This window comes from Pagrus pagrus (assembly GCF_965226575.1).
Source record: "Pagrus pagrus genome assembly, chromosome: 2".
NCBI classification, from domain to species: domain Eukaryota; kingdom Metazoa; phylum Chordata; class Actinopteri; order Spariformes; family Sparidae; genus Pagrus; species Pagrus pagrus.
Window position 1 is genome coordinate 9719733 of NC_140186.1, and position 25603 is coordinate 9745335.

General features: G+C 40.6%; 3 protein-coding genes across 5 annotated transcripts; 1 reads left to right on the forward strand and 2 right to left on the reverse strand.

Annotated features, from left to right (window-relative positions):
- Positions 1-844: 844 nt before the first annotated feature.
- Positions 845-5930, reverse strand: lap3 (leucine aminopeptidase 3). Its single transcript, XM_084375593.1, has 13 exons — positions 5709-5930; positions 5112-5227; positions 4723-4777; positions 4534-4639; positions 4286-4445; positions 4031-4195; positions 3712-3870; positions 3480-3604; positions 3282-3370; positions 3081-3183; positions 1945-2024; positions 1676-1788; positions 845-1365 (listed from the first exon to the last, which is right to left on the reverse strand). Exons 1-13 carry the CDS (start codon positions 5805-5807, stop codon positions 1179-1181), a joined length of 1557 nt encoding a protein of 518 aa, XP_084231719.1. The 5' UTR covers positions 5808-5930; the 3' UTR covers positions 845-1178.
- A 717-nt stretch (positions 5931-6647) lies between these two features.
- On the reverse strand, positions 6648-9873 carry clrn2 (clarin 2). Of its 3 annotated transcripts, none has more exons than XM_084370621.1 (4): positions 9651-9694; positions 9188-9525; positions 7894-8073; positions 6648-7753 (listed from the first exon to the last, which is right to left on the reverse strand). In XM_084370621.1, exons 2-4 carry the CDS (start codon positions 9438-9440, stop codon positions 7485-7487), a joined length of 702 nt encoding a protein of 233 aa, XP_084226747.1. In that variant the 5' UTR covers positions 9441-9525; positions 9651-9694; the 3' UTR covers positions 6648-7484. The 3 variants fall into 3 exon arrangements, with proteins under 3 accessions (XP_084226747.1, XP_084226746.1, XP_084226745.1); XM_084370620.1 differs by having other exon boundaries at positions 9188-9533; positions 9651-9689; XM_084370619.1 differs by having other exon boundaries at positions 9188-9873.
- A 2281-nt stretch (positions 9874-12154) lies between these two features.
- Positions 12155-24777, forward strand: tapt1b (transmembrane anterior posterior transformation 1b). The gene is made up of 14 exons (XM_084373829.1): positions 12155-12367; positions 15041-15171; positions 15265-15383; positions 16222-16384; positions 16486-16621; positions 17328-17425; positions 17521-17590; positions 17777-17857; positions 17959-18068; positions 19226-19285; positions 20062-20130; positions 20244-20320; positions 20435-20607; positions 21592-24777. Exons 1-14 carry the CDS (start codon positions 12190-12192, stop codon positions 21840-21842), a joined length of 1716 nt encoding a protein of 571 aa, XP_084229955.1. The 5' UTR covers positions 12155-12189; the 3' UTR covers positions 21843-24777.
- Positions 24778-25603: the final 826 nt, after the last annotated feature.

Sequence of the window (25603 nt, forward strand, 5' to 3'; positions counted from 1 at the left end):
CATGCGCAGAAACAGTTTCCTGTGTACACTCTCTGGCCAAAAGTATGTGGACAACCCTGTGTACATTTATGTTGATTTTGGGTTGTTTTTAGTGGATTAATGTTGATGCTACAACACAAAACTATATTTTGTGCTGGTGTATATAACATATTACACAAATTATTATTGTTTTTTTAAGATTCCTATGTATTCTTTTTTCTTTCACTTTTTTTTTCTTTTCACATGAAGTAATAAAACAAGGAAAAACACAGTGATTGAACTCATGACAAGTCCGACTGATATATCAGTTAGCTGATATTAGCGGCCAATATTGGCATATCACAAATATAGCTGTATTGGTGTATATGTTTTTCAATGTAAAACCTTATTTTTAAAGATAATAATGCTGGAGAATTTGCTTGGGATGATTATAATTTTGAAATTCCCAGAGAAGTTAGTTTTTTAAGGCAGTAAAGTTTATTGTAAAACTACATAATATCCTGCCTCAGTTATATATCTTCACACGCAAGTGTGTGATAACCATAGTCCAACCTTGTTTTCCGTATGACAACGCCCTCTTGCACAATGAGAGGTGAATAAAGAAAATGTTTTCACCGTTTTGGCGTGGATGCACGCGAGTTGTGAGCCAGGACATATCACCCAACATCAGTGTCCGACTTCCCCAATGCTCTTGTGGCTGAATGCAAGCGAGTCCCTGCAGCCAGGTTCTGAGATCTGCTGGTTGGCTTTCTCAGAGGAGTAGATACTGTAGTGTGCTTGGGTGTCCACATACTTTTGGTCAATTAGTGTAGATCCATGTTGTGTCAACATTAGAGCCACACAGAAACAACTGTCACACACATCATTAAAATCTTAGAGTTTATTTATACAACATATAAATTATGTGAACTATGTAATTACTACAGAGCTTCAGGTTTTCTCAGCTGAAATCACAACAGTGTGGTGGGACACTGAACCTTTATTACACTGTGTTCAGACAAAAACTCCACAGTCAGATGTGTTTAGAAAATACAGCTAAGGATCACTGCCAACATTTTCATGATACTGTTTTAGTACAAGGACTTCTAAACTTGGCCATCAGCTCGGTCCGTCTATGTGGAGATATCACTGTCGAATCCCGCCAGAGAAGAGGCTCACAGTCCGACAGTCTTGTTGAGTCCGATCTGATATCCAGTCGCTCAGCTATCGTGCGCCAGTCCAGCAGCAAACTCCACCAGCGTACGCGTTGGTCTTCCAGACATGCCTTTCCTCAGGTAGGGAACTTCATCTTTGTTGCTCATCACGCCAGCGATGTCCAGATGGGCCCAATGAGGAGCTGTAACAAACTCTCTGAGGAATGCAGCTGCTGTGCATGCACCGCCAGAACTAGAGAGACCATCAACAGACACAACAGTCAGTTTCAGGTAAATAAAGAGTGATAACACTCCTGGGCACTGTCCTTTAAATGTGGCTCGGCCATTTCAGGCTAACATTCTGTTATCAGGCTAGAATAAACATTTCCATCGCTCTTGGCTCTGATCAAGCCAACTGTCGATAAGCTGCATTTCTGTGGGTCTGCACTGAAGGACCTGCTGCTCTGACAGTTCCAGATAAATAAACCATCTTGTGTCACTGTATTACTCTCATGACTGAGGTAGGAGCTGCAGGCGCTCACTCAGTGTAGCGAGATACGTACCGGCTGTATTTGCCAATGTTGTTGAGGTCGGCCAGCTGGCTGTCAGTCACCTGTCTGGTGTAGTGCTGGAACAGAGGCATCCGCCACACTCTGTCACCCGTCACAACACTAGCCTACACACACACACACACACACACACACACACACACACACACACACACACACACACACACACACACACACACACACACACACACACACACACACACCATTAGTCAACACAGGAGCTAAGACACTGAGATGCTGTGAGTGTGCTTGTTGTGCAGTACCTTGTGCAGCTGCTCCCAGAGCCAGTCAGAGTTTGTAAACACTCCAGTCGCTGCTGAGCCAAGAGCGACATCCATCGCACCTTGGAGACGGAAGAAGCCACATTTTAATATTTACTGATTAAATTTGCATATCTTTCACGCCAAAGGTGGATTTGACACCTGGTGCTCAGTTCAGTTGGTCTGTGACAACTCGTGTCTTCATTTTAGTCTGTTTTGTGTTCACACTGACTTATTACCGACAAATGAATAGATATAAATATGAACCAGCATTTACAGACAGCTCATTTAAGTACACTGTCTTGGTGGCCATCATCCCGCATCATTAATTCTAGAAGGAACCACACGGGAAAATCAAACCCACTGACAGCAAGTGTCTTCTCTGGTGTCACAAAAAAAGAAAAAATGATTATCACCACTACGGACAAGTTGAAACAGGATGAAAAAGAGGCTTCTTGCACCGTTAATACAGGGGTTGAAGATACAAAAGATCGATACAGTTTTCTGTCAAATCACACGTATACACAACCACACACGTCATTTTAGGATTAGTTGTTGAGCTTTTTTGCATTTATGGTGAAGATATAGACAGGGAGTAGGGAAAGAGAGTTGCAGTCACTGACACGTTCACGTTACCATGGTTACTTATCATGGATTTTTGCAAAATTATGGCGCAGCAACAATTACTCGATCACAGTGAAATTAATTGCCAGCGGTTTTGTTAACTCGATTAATGGTTTCAGTCGTTTTTTTAAGCGAAAATGTCAAACATTTGCTGCTTTTCTTTGTCTTTTATCTTTGACTCTTTGAATTTTGGATGGCTGATTAGTCAAAAGAAGCTATTTGAAGATTTCAGTTTGGCTTCTGGGAAATTGTGATAAGCATTTTCCACAATATTTGACATGTTACTGACTAAACAATTAATACAATCGTTAAATAAAACAACTGGCTGATTCATCGATAAAGGTCTCAGTCCGATTAGCTGGTTTGCAACCAAAGCAAAGCAAATGCATGTTTGTTTGAATCAACAAATGAAAGTCATAACCAGTCTCATAACACGATGTAAACATGATTTAAAAACAAAAGTTGTTTTTGGTCACCACTGCAACTGTGTAAAATAATCCCACCCCCAATCCCACCTGTCAGCGTAGCAACATTGACGATGGCTCTGGGGTTGAAGGTGTGTCCGTAACAAAGAGCATCAGCGAGAACCAGTCGGCCCTCTGCATCTGTATTATCAACCTGCACACAACAATAACAGTAAAAACCTGTTCATCTGTGGCCGCACATGTCACACCTCAACTGTATGAAACTTTCAGATTTCATTTGGGTCCACCCACCTGGATTGTTTTTCCATTCTTGGCTCTGACAACATCACCTGGTTTAGTAGCTTTTCCACTCGGCATGTTCTCGCACAAGGGAGCCAGACCTGATTTAGTGTTTAAAAAAATGTGTATATGCACAGAGATTCAATGTCAGAAACACAGTTTTGAAAAGTCAACTTGAGTTTTTATGGACTCATACTGTCAAAAGCTCACCGATAATGTTGACGGGCAGCTTGAGAGCTGCTGCTGTGACGATGGACGCACACACGGTGGCAGCTCCACCCATATCAGCTCTCATCGCATCCATAGAGGGAGACGGCTTCAGAGAAATACCACCACTACCAACAAACAGAGAGTGGTTAAACAAGCTGTGAGTATTATATGTGTTCAGCGGTTGATAATCTTTTCCTAGTAATGACACAGATTGTGTATAATTACGGTTTACCTGTCAAAGGTGATGCCCTTGCCCACTAGGAGCAGCGGGGCCTGTTTGCTGTCAGGAGAGCCGTTGTAATGGAGCTCCAGGAAGACAGGGGGCTCCTCTGAACCTCTAGACACGCTGAGAAACGCCCCCATCTGTTGCTCCTCAATCCAAGACTGAGATCTACAAAAACACATGAATTATCAGACAAAAACTCTCGATAATGCAAGAGATACTGTGCTTCACACGTCTTTGTCACTCATGATGGATACATTATAAAAGGTTGCGCTGTGAAAACACCCACAGTCCTTGTAAACGTTCTGATGATGAATAAAGCACAAACCTTTTATTTATTGTGACTCGTTCAGCATGTGGCCCTAGTTTCTCTTCAATAGTGTTGGCAAAAGCGGTAGGAGTGATGTGATTGGCTGGAGCCTCCATGAGCAGGCGTGCCAGGTTTTGGCCTTCTCCATACGCGACTCCTTTCTCCCAACTGGCTGAGTCAGCACTACGAACAAAAACACACATATTTAAATGAGAACGATGCTGCATACGTCTGTTAACTCAGGAGGAATGTAAAGTTCAGCTGTTAGTCTACCTTCCATGAAGCTGCGTGGTCACTTTGGTCTTCTTCTTTGTTTTGAGTTGGTCGTACTGAAACAAACCCAGAGCTGCACCTTCTGCCGCTGACTGGGCGTCACCGCAGGCGTCCACCTCCACGTGGTTCACCTCCAGATCCTGAAGTGACCTGCAGCCGGCTGAACACACAAAACACACAGGTATCAGCCCAGTACTAACTCCAGAATAACCTCCATATAAGCAGCACTAAGACAAGCCGAGTCTTACCTGACACTGCCTGTCTGATGTTCTCCTTGCTGGTGTCCCAGTTCTCTGTCCCACACACACCTGCATGTTTCTTACCCAGCCCGACGACCGCTACACATGGGAAGTCCTGAGGAACAAACAAGGACAATTGGACAACTTTGTTGTTGTCGAGAGAGACTGTTTACTTCTTCTGATATCACACTTCGTTACCTTGTGGATTCCATAAAATATTCTGCTTTTGCCTTGTTTGAGAGCCGGTCCAGAGCTGGAAAGAAAAAACACAAAACCATTTAATTAAGCAAATATGTAACAAGTTAGTCAAGATACACACATTAAGGGTGGTATCCATTAGGAATGCTGTATGTTTCACAGTTTAAGACAGCATCTCCAAGATGAGTTTTATATACCGTCTGATCCAAAGACGGAAAAAATGTTCAGTGGGTATGTACTGCGTATGTAATGCATGTTTATATGTGATCTATGTTCAGTCTGTTCAAGAAAACTGAAAGAAAGATTTATTGCAGCACTACTGTATAAGAATGACCAGTAGCATAAACTGGTGACTGAGTGTTTATTGCTCACAGACGTTACAGACTCACATTTTCAGCAGTTCAGAGAGTTTCCCAGACAGAGTTTGATCAAAACCTGCAGCAGCTTCTGTCAGATGAAGGCTGTCCTCCTCTCCCTCCTTCTCAAACACTCCCAGCACCAGACCCTGCACATACCCATCAACAGACAGGGTTAACAGCAGACACCCATGAACTAATACACAATCTAAACACATACATTAAATTCTACTTCTTCTTCTATTCTATATGAATAATTAAATATATATAAATATCAGTCAGATGACATGGAAGCTATGGAATTTAAATGCTGATTTTTTAATTATAAATATTAATATATAAAATAGAAGAAGCAGTAAAATCCATTTAAAAGAGGTGTGTCTTCTTTGTCCTATTTAGTAATCCAATTCGGTATTGATTTGGAGTCACTGGGTCACATAACATGGAAACTATTGGATAAAACAAAGCCATTGAAATCAGTTTAGTATTAGCTTTATCATCATGATAATATATCTATATTTATATTTATATAACTTCACCTCGGTGCGAAATTCTGTGAGATACACTACTAGCCTACTGATGTAACTGTCAGCTAATGTTGACAGAGACATGCTAACGTTAGCTTCTTACCTTTCTGTCGCTCAGGTGAGTCTGTGAAGCACAAAACGACCTGCGGTGGTTCGTCCGCACCGCCGTCTGCGCAGCTCTCCTCAGAAGCAGCATTGTCATCTGTTCTGCATATATATACACCCAAACAAACTACTAACTCACAGTTTTAGAGGTCGCATGTGCAAAAGGGAGCAGAACGTCGCGTTTTTCATACGTCACCGACGAGCGACCAAGATGGGGCCTTGTCGCCACCTGGCGGCAGCAGTGTGAAGCTGCAGGAGGCTTTGAACCAGCAGCATCAGTTAACCAGTGGTGGGAAGTAATTAGGTACATTTACTCAAGTACTGTAGTTAAGTACAATTTTGAGTCTTTATTTCTGCTACTTTATGGTTCTACTCCACTATTATTAATAATCAATACAAGCCACATATCAACTATGAGGTAGTTTTATAGCTTCAGATAAGATTCATTGATCCTCTGTCTATACTATCAAATGTGTATAAAATGAGCTCCACCTTTACCAGCTGCTACATTAAAGTGATTTACACATTAATGCAACAATAATTGTATTACAGATCCATCATTTTCTGGCACTTTAAGAATATTTTGATGCTAATTCTTCTGTAAAATTATGTAAGTATTGCTACTTTTACTCAAGTAAAGAAATATCTGGTTAGTCTTCCACCACTGCATTTGAAGTTACCAATGAGCGTACATTTCCAAAACAACTGTCTAATAATAATAATAATAATAATCTACTCTGAACAGCAAACTTAACTCAGGTGTGGTTTATACAACCATTTTAAGCCCACAGAAAGTTCAGAAAAGAAAATCCACATATGCATTTGTTCTGTCAAATTCAGATTAACAATCTAGTTTCCAGATTAAGCTTCACATAATCTTATCAATTTAAAAAAAAACTCCTCACTTGGATGAGACCTCATATTTACAGCTCAAGTTTATTAGGACAGGAGGCATCTTAAACAAGACAACAACATGAAAAGAGGACAAACATTCTTCTGAAGTCATGCAGACAACTCAACAGAGGACCAGTTTTACATACTATAAAAGCCCTTTAATAATTGCCAAAGTCAGTTTATAAAATTATTATTGTTTGAAATTTTATGACAGCTTACTTCTTCAGATGATGAACGTTTTATGACCAACTTGAAAAAAAAGTCAAAGAATAATTTATTAGTCTCTTTCTGTTTATGGGAGATCATATAGTCATATATTTACTACATGAGCCCACAACTCCCCCTTAAATAAACAAGTATTCATGCAGAGTTTTACACTTTCTGTCAGGGATCAAAGAACATTACTGTAAAAAAAACATCTTTAAATCCTTCATAAAGGGACTCACACACTGAAGTACGAAGGCTTTACTCAGCAAACCATAAAGAGAAAAACAGATCCGTTGATGACATTCTTTACATATAATGAAATAATTATGTATTTACATGTTGCAGCTATAGACAGAATATTTACAGCACGGGACGTCCAGAATGCAAAGGTCAAAGGTCACGATGCAGGATGTGGAGATCTTTACACTCATGTATCAAGACCAATGTCGAGGCTACTTTTTTCAATCGACAAGCAAACCACCTTCTAGTCAACACTTGAATCATTTATATAATTATCACAGACAAACAAACATTAAATAACACTAGAAAATAATTTGTCAAGTGAGGATTTACATAAAAATTCATCATGAGGCTGCAAGGAGCCTAAAAGTCTCAGAATGGAAAGGGGCTCTGGCACAGCGCTGCGAAACAACAACACTCCTTGTTCGGTCCTTCAGTAGAGCAGGTCCAGAGAAGAGATGGTGGGTTCTTCAGGTTTCTTAATCTCCGGTTTGGGCAGTTTGATCCGGCTCATGGCGACAACGCCACAGACGGCAAAGTGAGTCGCAATGCTGCCAACACCCAGCCAGAAAGACCAGTCCAGGCTGTCATCCAGGACGGCGAGCACAAAGAGGTTCTCGCGATAGTTGGCCACCCGCTCGCTCAGGCTGTGGTGCCTCACGGCTGCCAGGAAGCACAGCAGGGCCAGGGCACCGAAAAGAGCTGGACACAGAGGGGGCACAAGTCAGGGAAGGAGACTAGAGAGGTAAAGTGATGCTAGGAAGTGTCAGGAAGGGAAATAAAGAGATAAACACTCAAAAATCCACATTTGAGGGAGATTTTGAGGGGAAGAGTTGCCTCACCAGCGATGAAGTTCCACAGGTAGAGTCCTTTGTGCCCTTTGATGCTCTGGTACGGGACCTTGCGTGCGTTGTAAATGCAGAAAGAAAGACTGACCAACGCGAAGCCCACAGCCACCAGCAGGAAGAGGATCACCATCATGTGAAGGCCGCCGTTCAACGTCCGCACAAGCTTCGGGAAAACTGGACGGACAGACGGAGAAACACAGATAAAAAGACGCTTCATCAGCCTTGTGAGCTGGTTTGTAATGAGTCAAGATGGGATTCTATATGTGATATTAATGTCAGTAAACTAACTCAAGCATGTCTGTATGTTGGCAGTGGTGGTAGTAGTAATGTGTCTTGTGATACATGTTTCTTTGAATATTAAAAGAGTGCAGAATACGTATCTTTAAAGGGGCACTATGTCGTTTTGGAGTAGAAATAATAACTCTGAAATGATGGTGAGGTAATAATGCAAACTCAGAAATGTTTAGCTTTTCTGTAACTGAATAAACAAGCTGTTCTCAGAGGAAAATAAGGTCCCCAGGCCACTGTTTGAAGATAGAAAGGTGGCAGGGTCCACCAAATGTAAACAAAGTAAAACAGTATGAAAATTGTGTTCTTTTTGTTTGTTTATTCAGTTTTTTCAGTCACGAAAACGATTAAGTTTGTTTAGATCTCTCTCTTCTGATTAAAATGTCCTCCCCAAAACTCAAAGTGCACCTTTAAGTCTTACTTTAAAGGCTTTTATGGTGTTTACATCGAGCAAAATTTGCAAGAAAAGCATGTAGAAGAGAGGCGATAGAAATATATTATCAACAGAAAAGAAGTACTCCGAGTAACAGGTGTGCATTTGTACTACTCGGCAGATAACCCCTTAACATAGTTTTTTCTGAAGCAGCTGAATTAAAGGTAATATTAATAAAAACACTGTCTTACAGTATCACAAGTTGTATATTTACATTCATTAAATACTCTGTTTGATCAAATGGACATTTTCTAGATGACTCCTTGACACATTCCCCAAAATCCAGCCTGAAATATGGTATTTAAGGAAACTTTGTGAGTTGTTTTGTCCTTTAAAGATATTATCTGGAAGGTGTGAGCCTCTGATTGGCTTTACTGGAGACCAGAGGTGATGATAACAGCCATGTTGAGCTGCCTCCATGTGGATGTTGACAAATACATCCATGTGGACCACAGGGAGAGTATTACTGTAGATGTAGTCTGACCTACTAATAATGTTTGGATGTGTGTAAACTATCTAACATGAGCCCACAGAGCTGCAGAGCTCCCAGGCTGTGTGTGACCTTACTGTATATCTTGGTGCGCCTCTTCCCCAGCCCGCACTTCTTGGTCTTCCCTCCCTGGAACAAGCCGTAGTAAATGTCCCCGATGAACTGCTCCAGCTCCGGGTGGGACGCGTTCACTATCTCCGCCCCGGTTTTGCACAGGATCCGCCCGGTGACCCACCGCTCCGTGGACAGGGCCACGACCAGGAGCACCACGGAGCCGATACAGAGCACCGAGGCCACCGAGAACGTTATCCGTTTCCACACAGAAGGCATGTTACGAGCCCATGGTGCCCCGAGGAAGGTAACACGACGCCGGGCAGCGACCGCGAAGAGCCCTCGGCGGTCACCATGAGTTCATCTTATAGTCTGAGAAAGGAAAAAATAAGCATTATCGTGAAGGAACAGGCATTTCTCTTCGGTGTGGATCTGTGAGTCAGAGAGGAGGAGAAACCCGAATCTACGGCGGTCAAAGAGATCTCTTACCGGGGGGAAACTCTATCCCTGCCCCGTCCTCCTGGTCCCTGCTGCCTCCCTCTCTCTCCCTCTCTCCCCTTTATTCAGGAAGGTGAATTAACCTTTGCAGCTTGGCCTTTTCAGCAGGAAATGTGTCATGACTGGTGACCTTAGAGGTGGCTGCAGCTATAAAATCATATAAGCACGGTTAATGGTGTGAGACTGACAGCTGTGGTCCACTGTAACACACACCATAAAGGTCAGGAGGGAGCTTTAACAGCAGGAGGACCAGTGAGTGTAGGATGTGAAGGCCTTACAGTCCTGCATCTCTCATCTGGGTTTCTTGCACACTCCATTTATTCATTAAAGTAAATCATTCAGATTCAAATGCAGACAACACAGCCTTGCACACACACTCAAACACACAGTAACATGTAGACACAAAGATAGATGAGTGATAAATAAAATGAGAATAAGATATGGCAAAGAGTTCAGTGGAATAAAGGAATCTATAATAAACTGAAGATGTTAATAAATAGTTTGATCATCAATTAATACAACTAAACTAAAATTAAAACAGTATTGCATGCAGCTGGTTCCCATTTAGATTTTTGCCTCTCACCCAGCCCAAGAAACGTTTTGGTGTGATGAACGTTTATTTGGAGCTAAACACATCCAAGACAAAAGAAAATGATCATAGATTTTAGAAGCATCAAACCAGGAGCCTGACCATTTAACAGCTGGCTGCTCTCTGTGTGGATAACAGATTCTATAACTTACCTTTGAGAACATCAAGGTTTGTTTAATAAACAAACTGACCTTAAATTACAACACAATTTCATACTGTTTTACTTTGTTTACATTTGGCGGACCCTGCCACTTTTCTAGCATCAAACAGTGTTCTGGGGACCTTATTTACCTCTGAGAACAGCTTATTTATTCAGTTATGGAAAAGATAAATGTTTCTGAGATTGTATTATTACCTTATCTCATCTCATCTTATCTCATCTCAGAGATGAGGTGTATTATTACCTTATTAATATTGTAAATATTAAAATTGTGAGTTTGTATTTCATCTCCAAAACTACACAGTGTCCCTTAAATACTGAATTTCATCTCCTTTGCTCTGGCTGTTGGTTTGTGGCCCCTCAGGAGGAAAGTGAAATGATTCAGAAATATTGTTGTACGTGGACGTGGCCCCTTAAAACGTGGCTATAACATTTGCAGAACAAAGTCAGCATGAGATGATGCACTTCACCCATGTAAGGTTATTTTAAGCTTTTGAGCATGTGCGTGTTTGTGGAAGCACTTTGTCATGACCCTCTTATGCTATGATGATGATACTTCAATGCTTTCAATGTATTTTGTCTGGGTGTCCTCCAAACTTGTAGTCCTCTGATGTCTTGTCTTTTACTTTGGAATGCTGAATGCATCTGCACAACAAATTTGCCCTTGGGACACTAATAAATGAACCTTCAACCTTGTGTTTTCTGCTATAGTACTGCATACCTCCACTTCTCTGCATTCTCCTCCACCAGTTACCACATCTGGATCACCAGATACTCCACAATCCCCGTGTGTGTCTTATTAGTTACTGAATTAATTGCACAATGATCAGAGTGGGGTGAAACAGAGTGGTAAAGAGGGGCCCAGCTGTGCATTTTTGCCCCCAGCCCTCCAAGCAGGTTACTCCAGCCGTGCATTCGGGAGCCGAGGGGCAAAAATGAGCTGTGGGCTGAAACCCCACCATCTGCACAACATGTACAGTATGTACTGTTCCTTAGTGCACACCTAATACATGGCAGACTACATGGAACTTTTCATAAGTAGTCCTGCTGCTGTGGCTTCACAGCTTTTCAGGTGGTTTTCTGTGTGTTAGTGCACAAAGAACACAGCATGTAGCAATTTTAGATAACTTTAGATAACTAAATTTATTTAGCATACTTTAATTGACACGCCCATCTGCAATGCAGGCTCACGTCACGAGATAAAAGAAAAAATACAGCATCCATGTTAAATCTTTGCATTTTCATTGTGATTAAGCAGTGCATATTACCAGAAACTAATTGTGACAGAGCGAAAGGAATAATAAGAGGTATGGAAACACTTATTGCATGAAGTTTTTAAAAGATCAAGAGAAATATTTAATTTAGTGCATACAGGAAACTTCATACAGTGAGAGATATGATTAAATTCATTACATTATTAGACACATTTCACATGCATAAGCAGTAATAATAAACAAGTACAAATATGAACAGTATAAAAAAGAATTAAAAACTCCAAAGATATTAACGAAATTGCACATTGATTTTATTGATTTATTCTGACATGTTATTTGTCTGTTTACTGTACATTGTTGTTGTCAATAAAAATGTTCGAGGGTTAAAAAAACAAATCAATCAGTCACTAATAATTGAATCAATCAACTAAACGACGTGTGAAGTGTACTCACTGGGCTTTTGGCGACATCTGTCGGTGATTCGTTGGAACTACAGTGCGTGATGACGTCAGATCATGTGACGCAGATGTCAGTCTCCCAGGCAGCAGATGAGACCGTTTGGCGAAGATGGCGGAGTCGCTGTCGTCAGGTCTGGGAGAGGAGAAAGAGAAGGAGAAGGAGGACAGTGAGAGAGACAAGAGGGGTGTCCAAACGGAGAAGAACAAGGGGAAAGACGGACTCACCGAGGCGTTGAGGTTTAACGACAAAAATGGCGGCAGTAAAGGCAAGAAACGCAACCTGTCAGGTGAGAGCTAGCAGCCACAGAGCCAGGTTTGACAGCGCTAGCTAGCTGCTGCTGCTGCTGAAGTGATTGTTTTTAATTTACGTGCCACGGTGGGTTTTTTTCCTGTTATATAACTGCGTCACTGCATTTTATGTGTGGTTACCTATGGAAGTAACGCTGCTTGAGCACGCAGTTGGCAATTTCAGTCAGCTTCGGGCGCTGCTATCAGTTTGTATGTCACGTTAACCAGCTAGAATCAACACAGCTGCTGGCGGTTTAACACTGAGCTGAATTAAAGTAACGGTAGGTGGATGATTTATGTTGCGTGCATCCACGTTATAACTGGTGTTATAGCATTCCCGACTGACAGCAAGACCGCACAGCTGCATGCAACCATGCAGGAGTCTAAACAGGCCGGTTTGGTTTTTCTGTCAAAGTAAGACGTTGCTCGTCTTTGCACAGGCGCATTCAGGGTTTCGGTGTGGGTACATACTGTCCGGCCAAAAAGTATATGAACGCTCATGTCCACGTTTTTGTGCTACTTGTCTGTTTTGTCATGATGTAGACTAGGCTTCTTAGCTGCGATTAAAGGAAACGCCAATTATTTAGCATTGCACTTTAAAGAAGACTGGTCACAATATGCGATATTCACAGACATAACAGACGTTTTTGACAGGAAAAGCACAGGTGTTGCTAATAGCAATAACAATGGCTCTATTATATTCAGGTGTCCAAGTAAGCCATGCCAGTGAGCCAGCATGCACAATACCAGGAGCCTGCGACTGAAGCAGCTAAATGAAATTCAGTGATAATTAGTTCAATATTTACACTGGTGCTTATCTGGATTTGACCCTTTTCAAGTTTATAAAGCCTGTCCTTGTACATTTCTTGCCCGGTACACATCTTTTAATCTCCACGGCTCTTTTTGTAATACTGTGGTCCCCTAATATTTTCTTCAGGGCCCCCCTTTTCTAAACAACAATATTTTCAAGCCACCTCATCCACGCACACAGACACACACGTCTTTTGCTTGCAAACTCTCATAGAATGCATTTGTCATCTTTTTTCTTCATCTTGTCTGTAACTATTACAGAACTGTCACTTCACTGTGACATCTTACTGAAAAAATGATGCATGGACACATCACCTTAACAGTGGAAGCATTAAAAGTGCAGCATGGTTCATCTCTACATTTTACTGTATAAAAGCATCCATTGCTTTCAACAGATCTTCTCAAAATTGCCTCCCTGCACAAAAAATTGGAACCCCCTGGGAGCAAACAGAAACAGAAACCTGAATGTTTTCTCTGCAAGAAATACACCTCTTGTCCTCTTGTGTGGGCTTGTTTTGTGCTACATATTTTTTCTAATCACAGATGCACATGTGAGACTGCCACTAGTAGCTCAGTTTCAGTGTACACTTTGGTCTCTGTCTTGATTTAGGCTTCATCAGAACAACCTACCTCACATAGGTAGGATGTGTCAAAATCTTCGACATTGTCTGTGATCGATACAGAGCTGCAACTTCAGTGACATCTTACTGAAGAACACTAAATATGGAACAAGTCACCTCTATAGTGGAAGTAATAAAAGTGACACTGCCTCATGCGAGAGAAGCCTCATCATATATTCTTGTGCCTGCGCTGCAAGCTGTTCAAAACCATGCCTCATTCATTTAGCCTCGCAACGCGTTTGATGAAACTTCATGAAATTACATAAAAGCATCAGGTCACAAAATTAAAAATGAAGTGAACTGCCACACAAGAAAGCGATCCATTTTCCCCGTTGTTATTGTCCTTCACACAGGTTGTTCATCACAGCCTTTGATGTATCACATTAATTCCCACCACTAGAAGATTGTGTGAACAGCAACATACTGGGTTTCCATGGAAGAATTTTTAGGCTGTTGAATTTCCCTCTGTATTGGGAAATTAATGCGTACAAAGTACGGATGTATCAAATTTAAAATGCATTCACTGCTTGTTGTATAGTTGTGTATATACTGTAATAATAATGTATGGTTGTAACAAAATCCTACAGCACACCAGGACCAGTGTGCCTTGGCTGACCATTTGTAAATCACTACCTTAGTCTAATAAATTGACTGGCATATAGAATGGGTGCAGTGCTTCTTTATGGGAAAGCTTAATGCTGCAGAATACAATCATATTTTAGATAACAGTTCGAGGAAGGTCCTTTCCTGTTTAAACCAAACACTCCCCCTGTGCACAAAGCAGAGTCCATAAAGAAATGGTTTTCCAAGTTTGATGTGGATGAACTTAAATGCCCTGCACATCTGACGCCTGGAATGAACTTCAACCCTATCTCTGTGCCAGGCCTTATCACCCAACGTCAGTTCTTGACCTCACTAGTTCACAGTAAGGGCTGTAATAGCAACAGGCAAATGGTTTTGGAGTGGGATGTTCAAAAATCACATTTTTAAAATGCATTGTCTGTTATTAGCTAAGGACTCCCCTTTGTTTCCAGTGGAAAAAGCAGGCACCTACTGTGAATTAAGTCATCAAAGCTATCCAGGATTGTAGTTATTTTTATCACTAACGTGTGTGTGTGTGTGTGTGTGTGTGTGTGTGTGTGTGTGTGTGTGTGTGTGTGTGTGTGTGTGTTTTAAGGCAAAAGGCTGTGATGTCTTTGTGTGTGTATTTAATGCTTTGTCACTGTCCTTTTTCGACTCTAGATCTGTCTCTGGTCAGATTTATAACTACTGAGCTCACCAGAGGCTACTTCCTGGAGCACAATGAGGCCAAATACACCGAGCGCAGAGAGAGGGTCTACACCTGCCTCCGCATCCCCAAGGAGCTCGAGAAGGTAAACACACAGACAAACAAACAATCACTGTAAGAAATGTTTTAAAAGTCACAAATGAATAAATAACCTCCCTCTCTGTGTCTCTCTCTTCAGCTGATGACTTTCGGCTTCTTCCTTTGTCTGGATGCATTTCTCTATGTGTTCACCCTGCTGCCCCTCAGGGTGATTCTGGCCCTTTTACGGCTCATCACGTTGCCTTGCTGTGGCCTCAGGTATGGTATATATTTCGATTAATTGATCATTGGCCGTGTTAATTATAAATATTTGACTAACAATTAAAGGCTTAAAGCCTATTTTATTTCGGAAATTTTATTAAGACTCAAATTTGAATCAACACCGCTCTGATACAGTTTTAACAACAAAGAATGTTTGTTAAATTCATAGATTCATAGGTGATGAATTGCTTATTTTGTTTGACAAACAGTGTAGAGATATTTAGGTAGCCATAATGTAAGACAAGGAAAAGCAGTAAATCTTCACACGTGAGAAACCAAAACCATCAAATGTTTGGCATTTTTGCTTCATAAATTTCTTGATGGGATAGTTTTTGATGTGGGGTTATATGAGGTACTTATCTCTAGTCGGTGTATAACCTGCAGTAGATGACCGTCAGCTTTCTCCCTGTGTGGAGAAGCAGCACGTAGCACTGACAGGGAAGCAGAGTATTGTACTGCTAACCGGGACAGACAGCAAGACATTTTTTAGCCACCTAAAAGAAGGCAGTATATTCGTTTAAGTGTTGCCACAGTGTTGAGTCAGACCTTCAGCGGCTGACTAATGGCTGATTGTTATAATAGAAAATCAACTGACAACAGTTTTGGTAATTGATTGAGTGGAGGTTGTTCGGCAGTTGTTACATAGAGATCTTATTATACCTTCACATGGCTCTGCCAACATTTGTAAATAGAAACAAATAGTGCAACATTGTTGTGAGCCACTAGAGGGCAGCAGAGATCTGCCTGACTTTCAGACTAAACACATTATAATAACCTGTCCTGCTCAGTTCCTTTTTCTCTTCTTCTGACCTGTGTCTATTCGTGTGTGTTTAAGTGGCTCCCGCCTGCTCCAGCCAGCCCAGGTGTGTGACGTGCTGAAAGGCTTCATTATGGTGCTGTGTTACTCAATGATGAGCTACGTGGATTACTCCATGATGTACCACCTGATCAGGGGACAGTCTGTCATCAAACTCTACATCATATACAACATGTTAGAGGTACGCTCAGATGACCAGATGACGCCTCCTAATGTTTATTACTCTGATTGTACTGTAAAGGAAGTCGCCCAATCATTGCGCTTCTCCTGTTGTGTTGTCAGGTAGCAGACCGCCTCTTCTCATCATTTGGCCAGGACATCCTGGACGCTCTGTACTGGACAGCCACAGAACCAAAGGAGAAGAAGAGAGCGCACATAGGCGTGATTCCTCACTTCCTCATGGCTGTGCTCTACGTCTGTATCCTCACTGAGAAGGATGTGATTTCTATAAACAGCCTGTTTATTTTGCTGCTTCTGTGCGCAGAACAATTAGAGGGAAGAAAGTAATCATTAACAATTTTGATGATGTAGTGATCATTTATTTAAGTTTTTTTCTGAATTTTATTTGTAAGCTTCATTATTGGAAGATTTAAAAATGAAAATATAAAAGTAAAAAGAAAGGAGCATAACAGAAAGAAACAAAATACACACTTTAAAAAGGGATTGTTGAATTTAAAAAATAGAAATAAAAGTCACAGTTATCTAGAACATTTTATATTATATCTAGACTTTTTTAAAGTGTATTACCTAATGTACATATATGTAGTTTTATAAAGAAAACTAATAACCCAGAATATGGCATCAAACCTCATCAATCAGGAAATGTTAATTTTTTCTGTGTATGGTTCTTAAAACTTGCAGATGATCTTCTTAGTGTAGATGAAGAAATAGAAAACAATGACTGGGGTTTGTAATTGTTTATTTAAGCATCTATTAAGCATAAAAGTATGAAGTTTCAGCTTCTCACATGTGAGTTTTTACTGGTCTTCTGTGATGGTAAACTAAATATCTTGTATTTATTTATTTTTACATTTTATAGAAAAGGATAAGGATATTAGGGGGTGTACATGGTAATTAACACACAGCAGTCCCTAGTATTTTTTCCTCAGCATGTTTGTCTCCAGTCCTTCATGCCATCCTCATCATGGTTCAGGCCACCACTCTTAATGTAGCCTTCAACTCCCACAACAAGTCCCTGCTCACCATCATGATGTCCAACAACGTGAGTATACAGCACACATACACACTTAACTCAATTTAAAGAGCACACAGCAGGGTTTCAGCTGAGATATTTTGTTTTTTTGTTTTTTTTTGCAGTTTGTGGAGATCAAAGGAAGCGTGTTCAAGAAGTTTGAAAAGAACAACCTTTTCCAGATGTCAAACAGCGGTAAGTGGTGAACCTAAGCAGATAACCTAAATCAGCCAAGTATGCGCTATATAAACAGCGGATAGTCTGTGGATATCGACTTTTGAACTTGGTGATTTAGTGCAAGGTATATTTTATGGAACCGAGCTCGGCCGTCGCGAGTACAAAGTAGGTTAATCCAGGATTGATTTGTTTTGTTTCCCACAGACATAAAAGAGAGGTTCACCAACTACATCCTCCTGCTCATCGTCTGTCTCCGAAACATGGAGCAGTTCTCATGGAACCCTGGTAACTGAACACAGAGCTGCACTGAGCTGTCACTGACCTTTTTATTAGTAATATTATACTGAACATTGAAACTAATCAGTTTCTGATGTGTTTGATTTTAGACCATTTGTGGGTGCTGTTTCCTGATGTGGTCATGGTGATAGCCTCAGAGGTTGCAGTGGATGTCGTCAAGCATGCCTTCATCACCAAATTCAATGACATCAGTGCTGATGTGAGTCCTCTTTGCATACATGCATAGTATCTGTATATGAATTAATAATGGAGAGTATCAGTGCACCAGGAATATAAAAACAGAGTGAAAGGACATGTTTTTGTGTCTCTATTTTTACAAAAAAAATGTTTACTTTATTTGTGACAGACTCAATGCTGTAAAAATCAGTTCAATTCATGGACCAAAAACATGATGATTCTCAGACAAGTTTTGGAGTTACAAGGAACATCTAATTTTATCATATGTAATCATATCTGTTTGTTCAGATTCAAAGGAGTCTTCTTTGTCAGGGGCTGAATAGTTACTGGTGATTTCTAATAATGACACTGGTCAGTTTTGGATGAGTTCACTACACTGAGCTAACTCGATCCACTGATGATAGATGAACTTGAAAGCTCAGGAACCAAACCAGCCAACCTTGAATTGTTGGTGTTATTATTGTTATTATTATTATTATTAGTAGTAGTACTAGTATCTTGTTCATCTACTTGTTCACAGGTGAATGAATCTTTAAGCTCAACAGATTTGGTTGCCTTCCCTTTTTCTCTCTATTCTGTCCGACTCCACTGACTTAGATGTTTTTTTGTTTTTTTTGTTTTACACACTGGTGTTTCTTACTCTCTTCCCCATTGTCTCACACACCCACACACTCACACCAGTTGCACTGTAGTATCAGAGGGAAGCTGTCAGTCAGCTAAGGCATTTTCTCTTGTTTCATCATGGCTTTGTTGGCGTCCCAACTCCTTCCCTCATGTGTTCTCTTTCTCTTTGATTTTTCACTCAAGGAGTTGTAGCTTTGGTTATGTAACGGAAACCAACTCCACAGGAGGGGATTAACCCCTTTATCTCCAATCTGTCAAACCTAATCACACAAACCTCACTCACACGTAGTTGGCGTTCAACACTTGTGTGTCCGTGCTCAGTCGATTGAATCCAATTGTGCATATTTTTGCTCCATCAAAATTAATCTCCTGTCGCTGCCTGTATTCTGTGCTTTTACTTTGCATTAATACACGACAAATAACAAACAGATCAACTAATTATCAGCAGCTTTAATTCAGACGTCATCTGTTCATTTCATCAATAACAGTGACTGTTTATTTTTTTGATATTTAGATTTTTTTTCTTTGGCTGACTAATGTTGCGTTATTTTCCAGGTATACGGGGAATACAGAGCCAGCCTTGCATTTGACCTTGTCAGCAGTCGACAGAAAAATGTGAGTGACTTAAGTTCAAATACATACTACATACCATCCTTACCATTAATCACTACTACTGTCATCACTAGTAATCACATTTCCATGTGCATTTCATCATTATTGCTGTAATACATCTTTATGTACTTTCACTCCTGTCAACCATCGCTTATAATCGAATACATTGTGATCTCGTTGATCTGCTCTGTACATGCGACATCTATTGCACGTCTGTCCGTCCTGGGAGAGGGATCCCTCCTCTGTGGCTCTCCCTGAGGTTTCTTCCGCATTTTTTTTTTCCCTGTTAAAAGGGCCTTTTTTTTTGGGGCAAGTTTTTCCTCACTCGAATCGAGGGTCGAAGGACAGAGGGTGTCGTCTCTGTACAGATTGTAAAGCCCTCTGAGGCAAACTGTGATTTGTGAATTTGGGCTATACAAATAAAATTTGATTTGATTTGATTTGAAATATCAGCTCTGCCACCTGCTTAGAGACTTCCAGGCAAGCGTCTAAAGCACCACGATATATATAAACTATACCAGAGTGTCTGAAACTCATACTCATAAACTGCAGGTTTTTCATTATGTTATCATGTAATCTCCAAATGCTGCAAATGCTAATCAGATTTGTTTATTTCTTGTTACAGACTGAATTTGAACCAGAGACTTATATTCTACAATACTGAGGAAATAGCCTCTAATCTTTCCTGATTTGATTGACTATTATTATGTGATTGAGGAAGAAGATTAATGTTGGTGGTTGATGCTTCATGACAAAAAATGTCTCTGATGTGTCTCCAGGCTTACACAGACTACAGTGACTCCGTGTCCAGAAGAATGGGCTTCATCCCGCTTCCTTTAGCTCTGCTGGTCAGTCACTTTTTATGATTGTTATTGATGTTGTGTATGTTCTAATGTTGACTCTAGTCTGTATACACTTTATCTGATCACATCTGATGATGTGTTTGTGTTTGTTTTCTCAGTTGATCAGAGTGGTGACCAGCTCAGTGAAGATCCAGGGGTCACTCTCCTTTATGTGTGTGCTCCTGTTTTACCTGGGGTAAGTGTCAAGTTCTCTTTTCCAAGTTTTGAACACTTATTTGCTGTGTTTCTTGGTGTTTGTAGTTGTAAATGTTTGTTTCAATGTTTTCTGTGCGTTTGTGTTTGTGAACAGGATGATCACTCTGAAGGTGCTCAACAGTATCGTTCTGTTGGGGACGTCCTGTGTGTTCGTCAAAGAGGCCAACATGGAGGAGAAGCTCTTCGACCCTCCACCTTCTGCTGTCTCCAGCCGTGTCAACTCCAGAGCTCACCGCACCAAACACGTTCCCACTGCACCACAGCAAGGTATCCATCAGTTAATCCGTCTACTCCTAAATTTCTAAATAGTAGGCTGTAGTCAGCGAGCTAATTAAGCTAACGTTAGCCCTATGAGTAAGCACTATCAGTTACTATCAGTTACAATGACCCATAACAGAAACAGAAACAGTTGTGGTTTTTGGTTGTACTAACGCTTTATTATAATTTTCACAAAATATTATGTCCTGTGAGCAGCATGGTCGTGAAGTGGTTAGCACTGTTGACTCAACGCAAGAAGGTCTTGGGTTCGAGGGCTTTTTGTGTGGAGTTTGCCATACAAACTTAAAATATTACTATTATTACTTTTAATAACACTCATACTGTGGAATACAATACTGTAGATAAGCAAATGTACATGGTGTCATGACCATCTATTTTCATACCATGGTACACCTTTGAAAGCAGTATTCCACTGCAACCATAGATAAGATAAGAGACAAAAAAGACTGTTGTTTACATAATCACATTTGGCTGATTAGCGTACATGCTATTTGTAACAGTTTATTTTAAATTTTGACATTATCCGAAAAAAGGCTTTTATTATGAGGACTAAACAATCTGTTTATGTGTTTAACAAACTCAAAGCAATTTCAAAAACACTGGTTGGTGTTGCTTAAACCTCCCCAAATGTAACTGGACAGAACCGCTGAAGTTACCCAACCCTGAGTCCGTAACGTTCAGGACCAACTTCAGAAATAATTCACATAGGACGTGCCAGCCATGAATGGGGCTTTCTTTAATCTGTAATCTGTATCCCCACAAACTAATTTGATTAGGTAATGATGAGCCTCTTTACCTTGGAGTAATGCTCTGTTGCTACCCTCCTTACTATTTTCAGTCTGAGTATCACTCTTACTGCATGTAGAGAAATTCAAAACCTATTGAGGCTACAGGTGATTTTGCTGTCGGTTGTACTTTTTGTCTATGTTCTTCTGCTGCGTATAACAAACTCTACCACTCTTTTTCAAATAGAACCAACAACCGACAAAGGAGGAATCCCAGTGGCATCAGAAAATCCTCAGGTTGCCAACATGGCAGAGAGCTCCGCCCCCACACTCCCTAAGAGCGACTCAGACACATTCCTGACCACGCCAGACGAGGACGATGACAAAATAATAAATGCCAACACGGGACTGGAAGGGGACGGACTTGAACACAGAACGCCCAAGAAAGATTTGCTGGAAATAGACCGCTTCACCATTTGTGGCAACCGAATAGACTGAACGCCATGTAGAACAACGAGTCAGCGTCCTGGCAAAACAGCGAGATTCAGGGATCAGACACGGGTCATGGAGCGTGCTCAGACCAGACGTATTTTTGTGCACCTGACCCCTGGAGTATTTATTTATTTATTACTGATAAAACCAGCCAAGGCATAAAGCTGTTACTATAAGCATCGGAGGCCGCTCCAGATGTTTACATCTGGTCCAGTCGGTGCCGCGTGAACCAGCTAGACTGCTTGCTGATGTCGACGATGGGGGGAAAACTGGCACGCACAGCTGGAGCGGAGCAAGAAGAGAGAAACAAAATCTGCATATGTTAAACTTGTTCAACGTGGGTCGCTGTGTGATCATAAAGGACATGACAGCTGGACTGTGCGAGTATGTGTTCAAAAGCACAATGTACAGCGCAGAGTTGTTTTTAGAAAGAACAAAACTTGTCAATTTTTTGTACATTTTTTAATTTGAAAAGAGTGAAAAATTCTAGTATTTGAAATGAAGTTTTTATGATGAATCTCGGATCTTTTTTCTAAAGTTCGGCCATATCCAACCGCAGGACAAATACTCACAATCACATGAACACATAGTTGAAATCTCAAAGTCACTCTGCAGACACACACACCAACACACATTTTAAAATCTTGTTTAAGTTGAGTTGATGAGCCCAGGCCTCCATGGCAGCAGTGACACTAACTTAACCTTTTAGACACAGATAAAAGTTTCAGTAAGGTTTCAGTATCGTGCAGTTTGTGTTGTTATTGTTACTTTAAAGCACTGAGATAAGATGCTGCCTGTTTGTGAAGGCACAGGTATTTATTTTGAAGTGGAGCCGGACAAGTTGTTACAATATTTCAGTGATTTTTCCTTTTCCAATAAGCTTCACATGTACCATCATCATTCAAGCATGTAGCCTACAGATAATCATGTCTTGGTGTAACACCACTCTGTTGTAGGTCTCATTTTAAACTCGTGGTGTGTGACACTGGCATCAACTAAACATGTATTCCAACTCTTTAGCATTACAATGACATGAAAAATAATTCAGATTACATGATTGCAGGTAAAATGATCAAAGATACCTGAAGGCTGAGACACAGCTGTAAGGGTGAATTCCTCCGAAATAAGAAGAAGGCGGATCATATCAGCACTGTGATTACATGAAAGCAGTGAACCTAGCTATTTTTATTTGCCAGATCTGTGCTTTGATTCACAAAGCTTCCTGGCATAGTTTGGTGTGGTTGGCTGGTTTTTGATTATTGCAAGAAGCTCTTTCGAAATGAGTCTGTCTTTAAATGCTGTGAAAGCTGGAGGCACTGTTAGACATAACATAGTGGATCATATGGCCCCAGTCCCAAGGTATGCCTCTCATGCTAATACTGCATTTCATTACATTTGAGACAGTGTTAAACATTTTTTTGTTTTGTTTTTTTTTTTAAAATACCCGGTGATCTTTGAAGAACCCAGAAGGTCTTTTAACATTAACACTTTAATCCATATTGTTGTTCAGAGGATATTTCCAGAATCACCAAAAACTCCTCTAACAATACGAGTGAGCTGCAACGATTAACTAATTAGTTGTCAACCATTGAATTGATCTCCAGCTATTTTGATTATCGATTCATTAATTTGAATATTTTTTTAAGGAGGAAAAATGTCTTTCTGATTCGAGCTCCATTAATGTGAATATTTTCTGGTTTCCTTACTCCTCTATCACAGTGAACTGAGTATCTTTGGGTTGTGGACACAGCAAGACATTTGAGGACGTCATCTTGAACTTTGGGACACACTGATGGATATTTTTCACCATTTAGTGATATTTTACAGACCAGACAACTAATCAATTAATTCAGAAAATAACTTGCAGGTTTATCGACAGTCACAATAATCGTTAGTTGCAGCGCTATTTCCTGCACAGAGTTTAACTGCTTTTCCAAGTTGCAACTCTATTTTCTTGATTGAAAACAGCTTATTTTTTATATATATATATATATATATATATATATATAAATTATTTTTAGACGTATTTTTAGATATACAGTATTTACCTATGTTGATGCTTGTATTGATTTTATATTTCTTGTGTCGTGCAAAACAAGTAACTATTAGGTTATTTTCAGCTAACTGGGAAGGATTTAGAGGTGCAACTTGGAAAACAAGTTAAGTCATCTCAGTGACAGTTGAGTAGGATCAGAAACTCTTTAACTCACCTAATTAACAACGTCTCGATCTTTACTTTTAGGTTAACAGATCTTCAGGTTTTTTTTAATGATTGCTGGTATTTATTGTTCAAAAGAATGCTAAACTGAGCTGTGTAATGCATGAGAGGAGGACAGTCAATACAGCAAAATAAGTAACTGCAGGAAGAACTAAGAGTGTGGATGCATCATGACGTGTGATGTAGAGGTGTCAAGATTCTCCAAATCCTTGATTTGATTTGATTTGACTTACGACTTTGACGTTTTGTTTTTCTTCTGACATGCACCTGACGAGCGCAATTAGGCAAGAGTGTAGTGGATACAAGATGCTGGGAGAATTGCTCATCCAGCTTCGATCAATTTTCTGATATAGAATTGAAATTGTGACACCCCTGTGTGTGTGTGTGTGTGTGTGTGTGTGTGTGTGTGTGTGTGTGTGTGTGTGTGTGTGTGTGTGTGTGTGTGTGTGTGTGTGTGTGTGTGTGTGTGTGTGCGTGCGTGCGTGCGTGCGTGCGTGCGTGCGTGCGTGTCTGTGTGTGTGTGTGTCTGTGTGTGTGTGTCTGTGTGTGTGTGTCTGTGTGAGAGAGTGAGTGAGAGAGAGAATTTGCAGTGCATGGATGGAGCTCACTACCAAAACACATACTATATGTATGAATCAGATATATTGTTTTTATTTTTCATGTACATCCCATCTATGTAGACGTCTCTGGAGAATAAAACAAGATTTTTGTTTTGTAACGCTTTCTGGTGTGATGTGACTGTCTTACAAAGTTTGTGTGTACGTGTGCATGTGTGTGTGTTTGTAACAGCGTTTCACTGAAAGGAGTCACTGCAGGCTCTGTTCACAGGGCAAACACTGCACTCCACTGTTCCCCTTGAATGGGCATTTAGAGGGGGAGTCTGTCATCACACACATTCACACACACACACACACAGGAGGACCTCTTCTCAGAATCCAACTCTGATAAATTATCTCTGCTTCTGGATACATGACTTGTGTTTTCCTAATTACCTCCTACATACTTCACATTTACATTTAAGCCATGTAGTGTCACGTATCGTGTAAAGTGACTGTGAGTCATGTGAGAGAGGATGGAAAAAAAGCACACTCGCATATCAAAGACTTCAAAGCTGTTTTCTAAGACTTGCACAACTTAACCAGGCTGTGACTGAACTTTGGGTTTTCCCCTTTTTCAACTCGAACCGCGTGTGCTTGCCAACATGTCACTAACCTTGGACACCTATCTGATCAACCTCAGAGCTAAAGGTTAGCTGCTCAGTGACCACAGTGTAGAGTCAATGACCTTCCCCACATTCATGGACAGATCCACTGTGTAGTTCGATTCTCTTGTAATCAGACACCATAACACTAGCTGACCTCTACTGCCCAGGTGAGGGGTAAAAGTAAGGTTGGCTGTTTATAAACTACAAATTAATGGACAATGTGGAGGCCAGGAATCCATTCATTGCTGATGATGGACACTGCAAAGGGCATTGTCCCGCTTTTAACATGGTCACTTGCCAAAGATAATGTTTTTTAAAACAATCATTTATATTTTTATGTGTTTT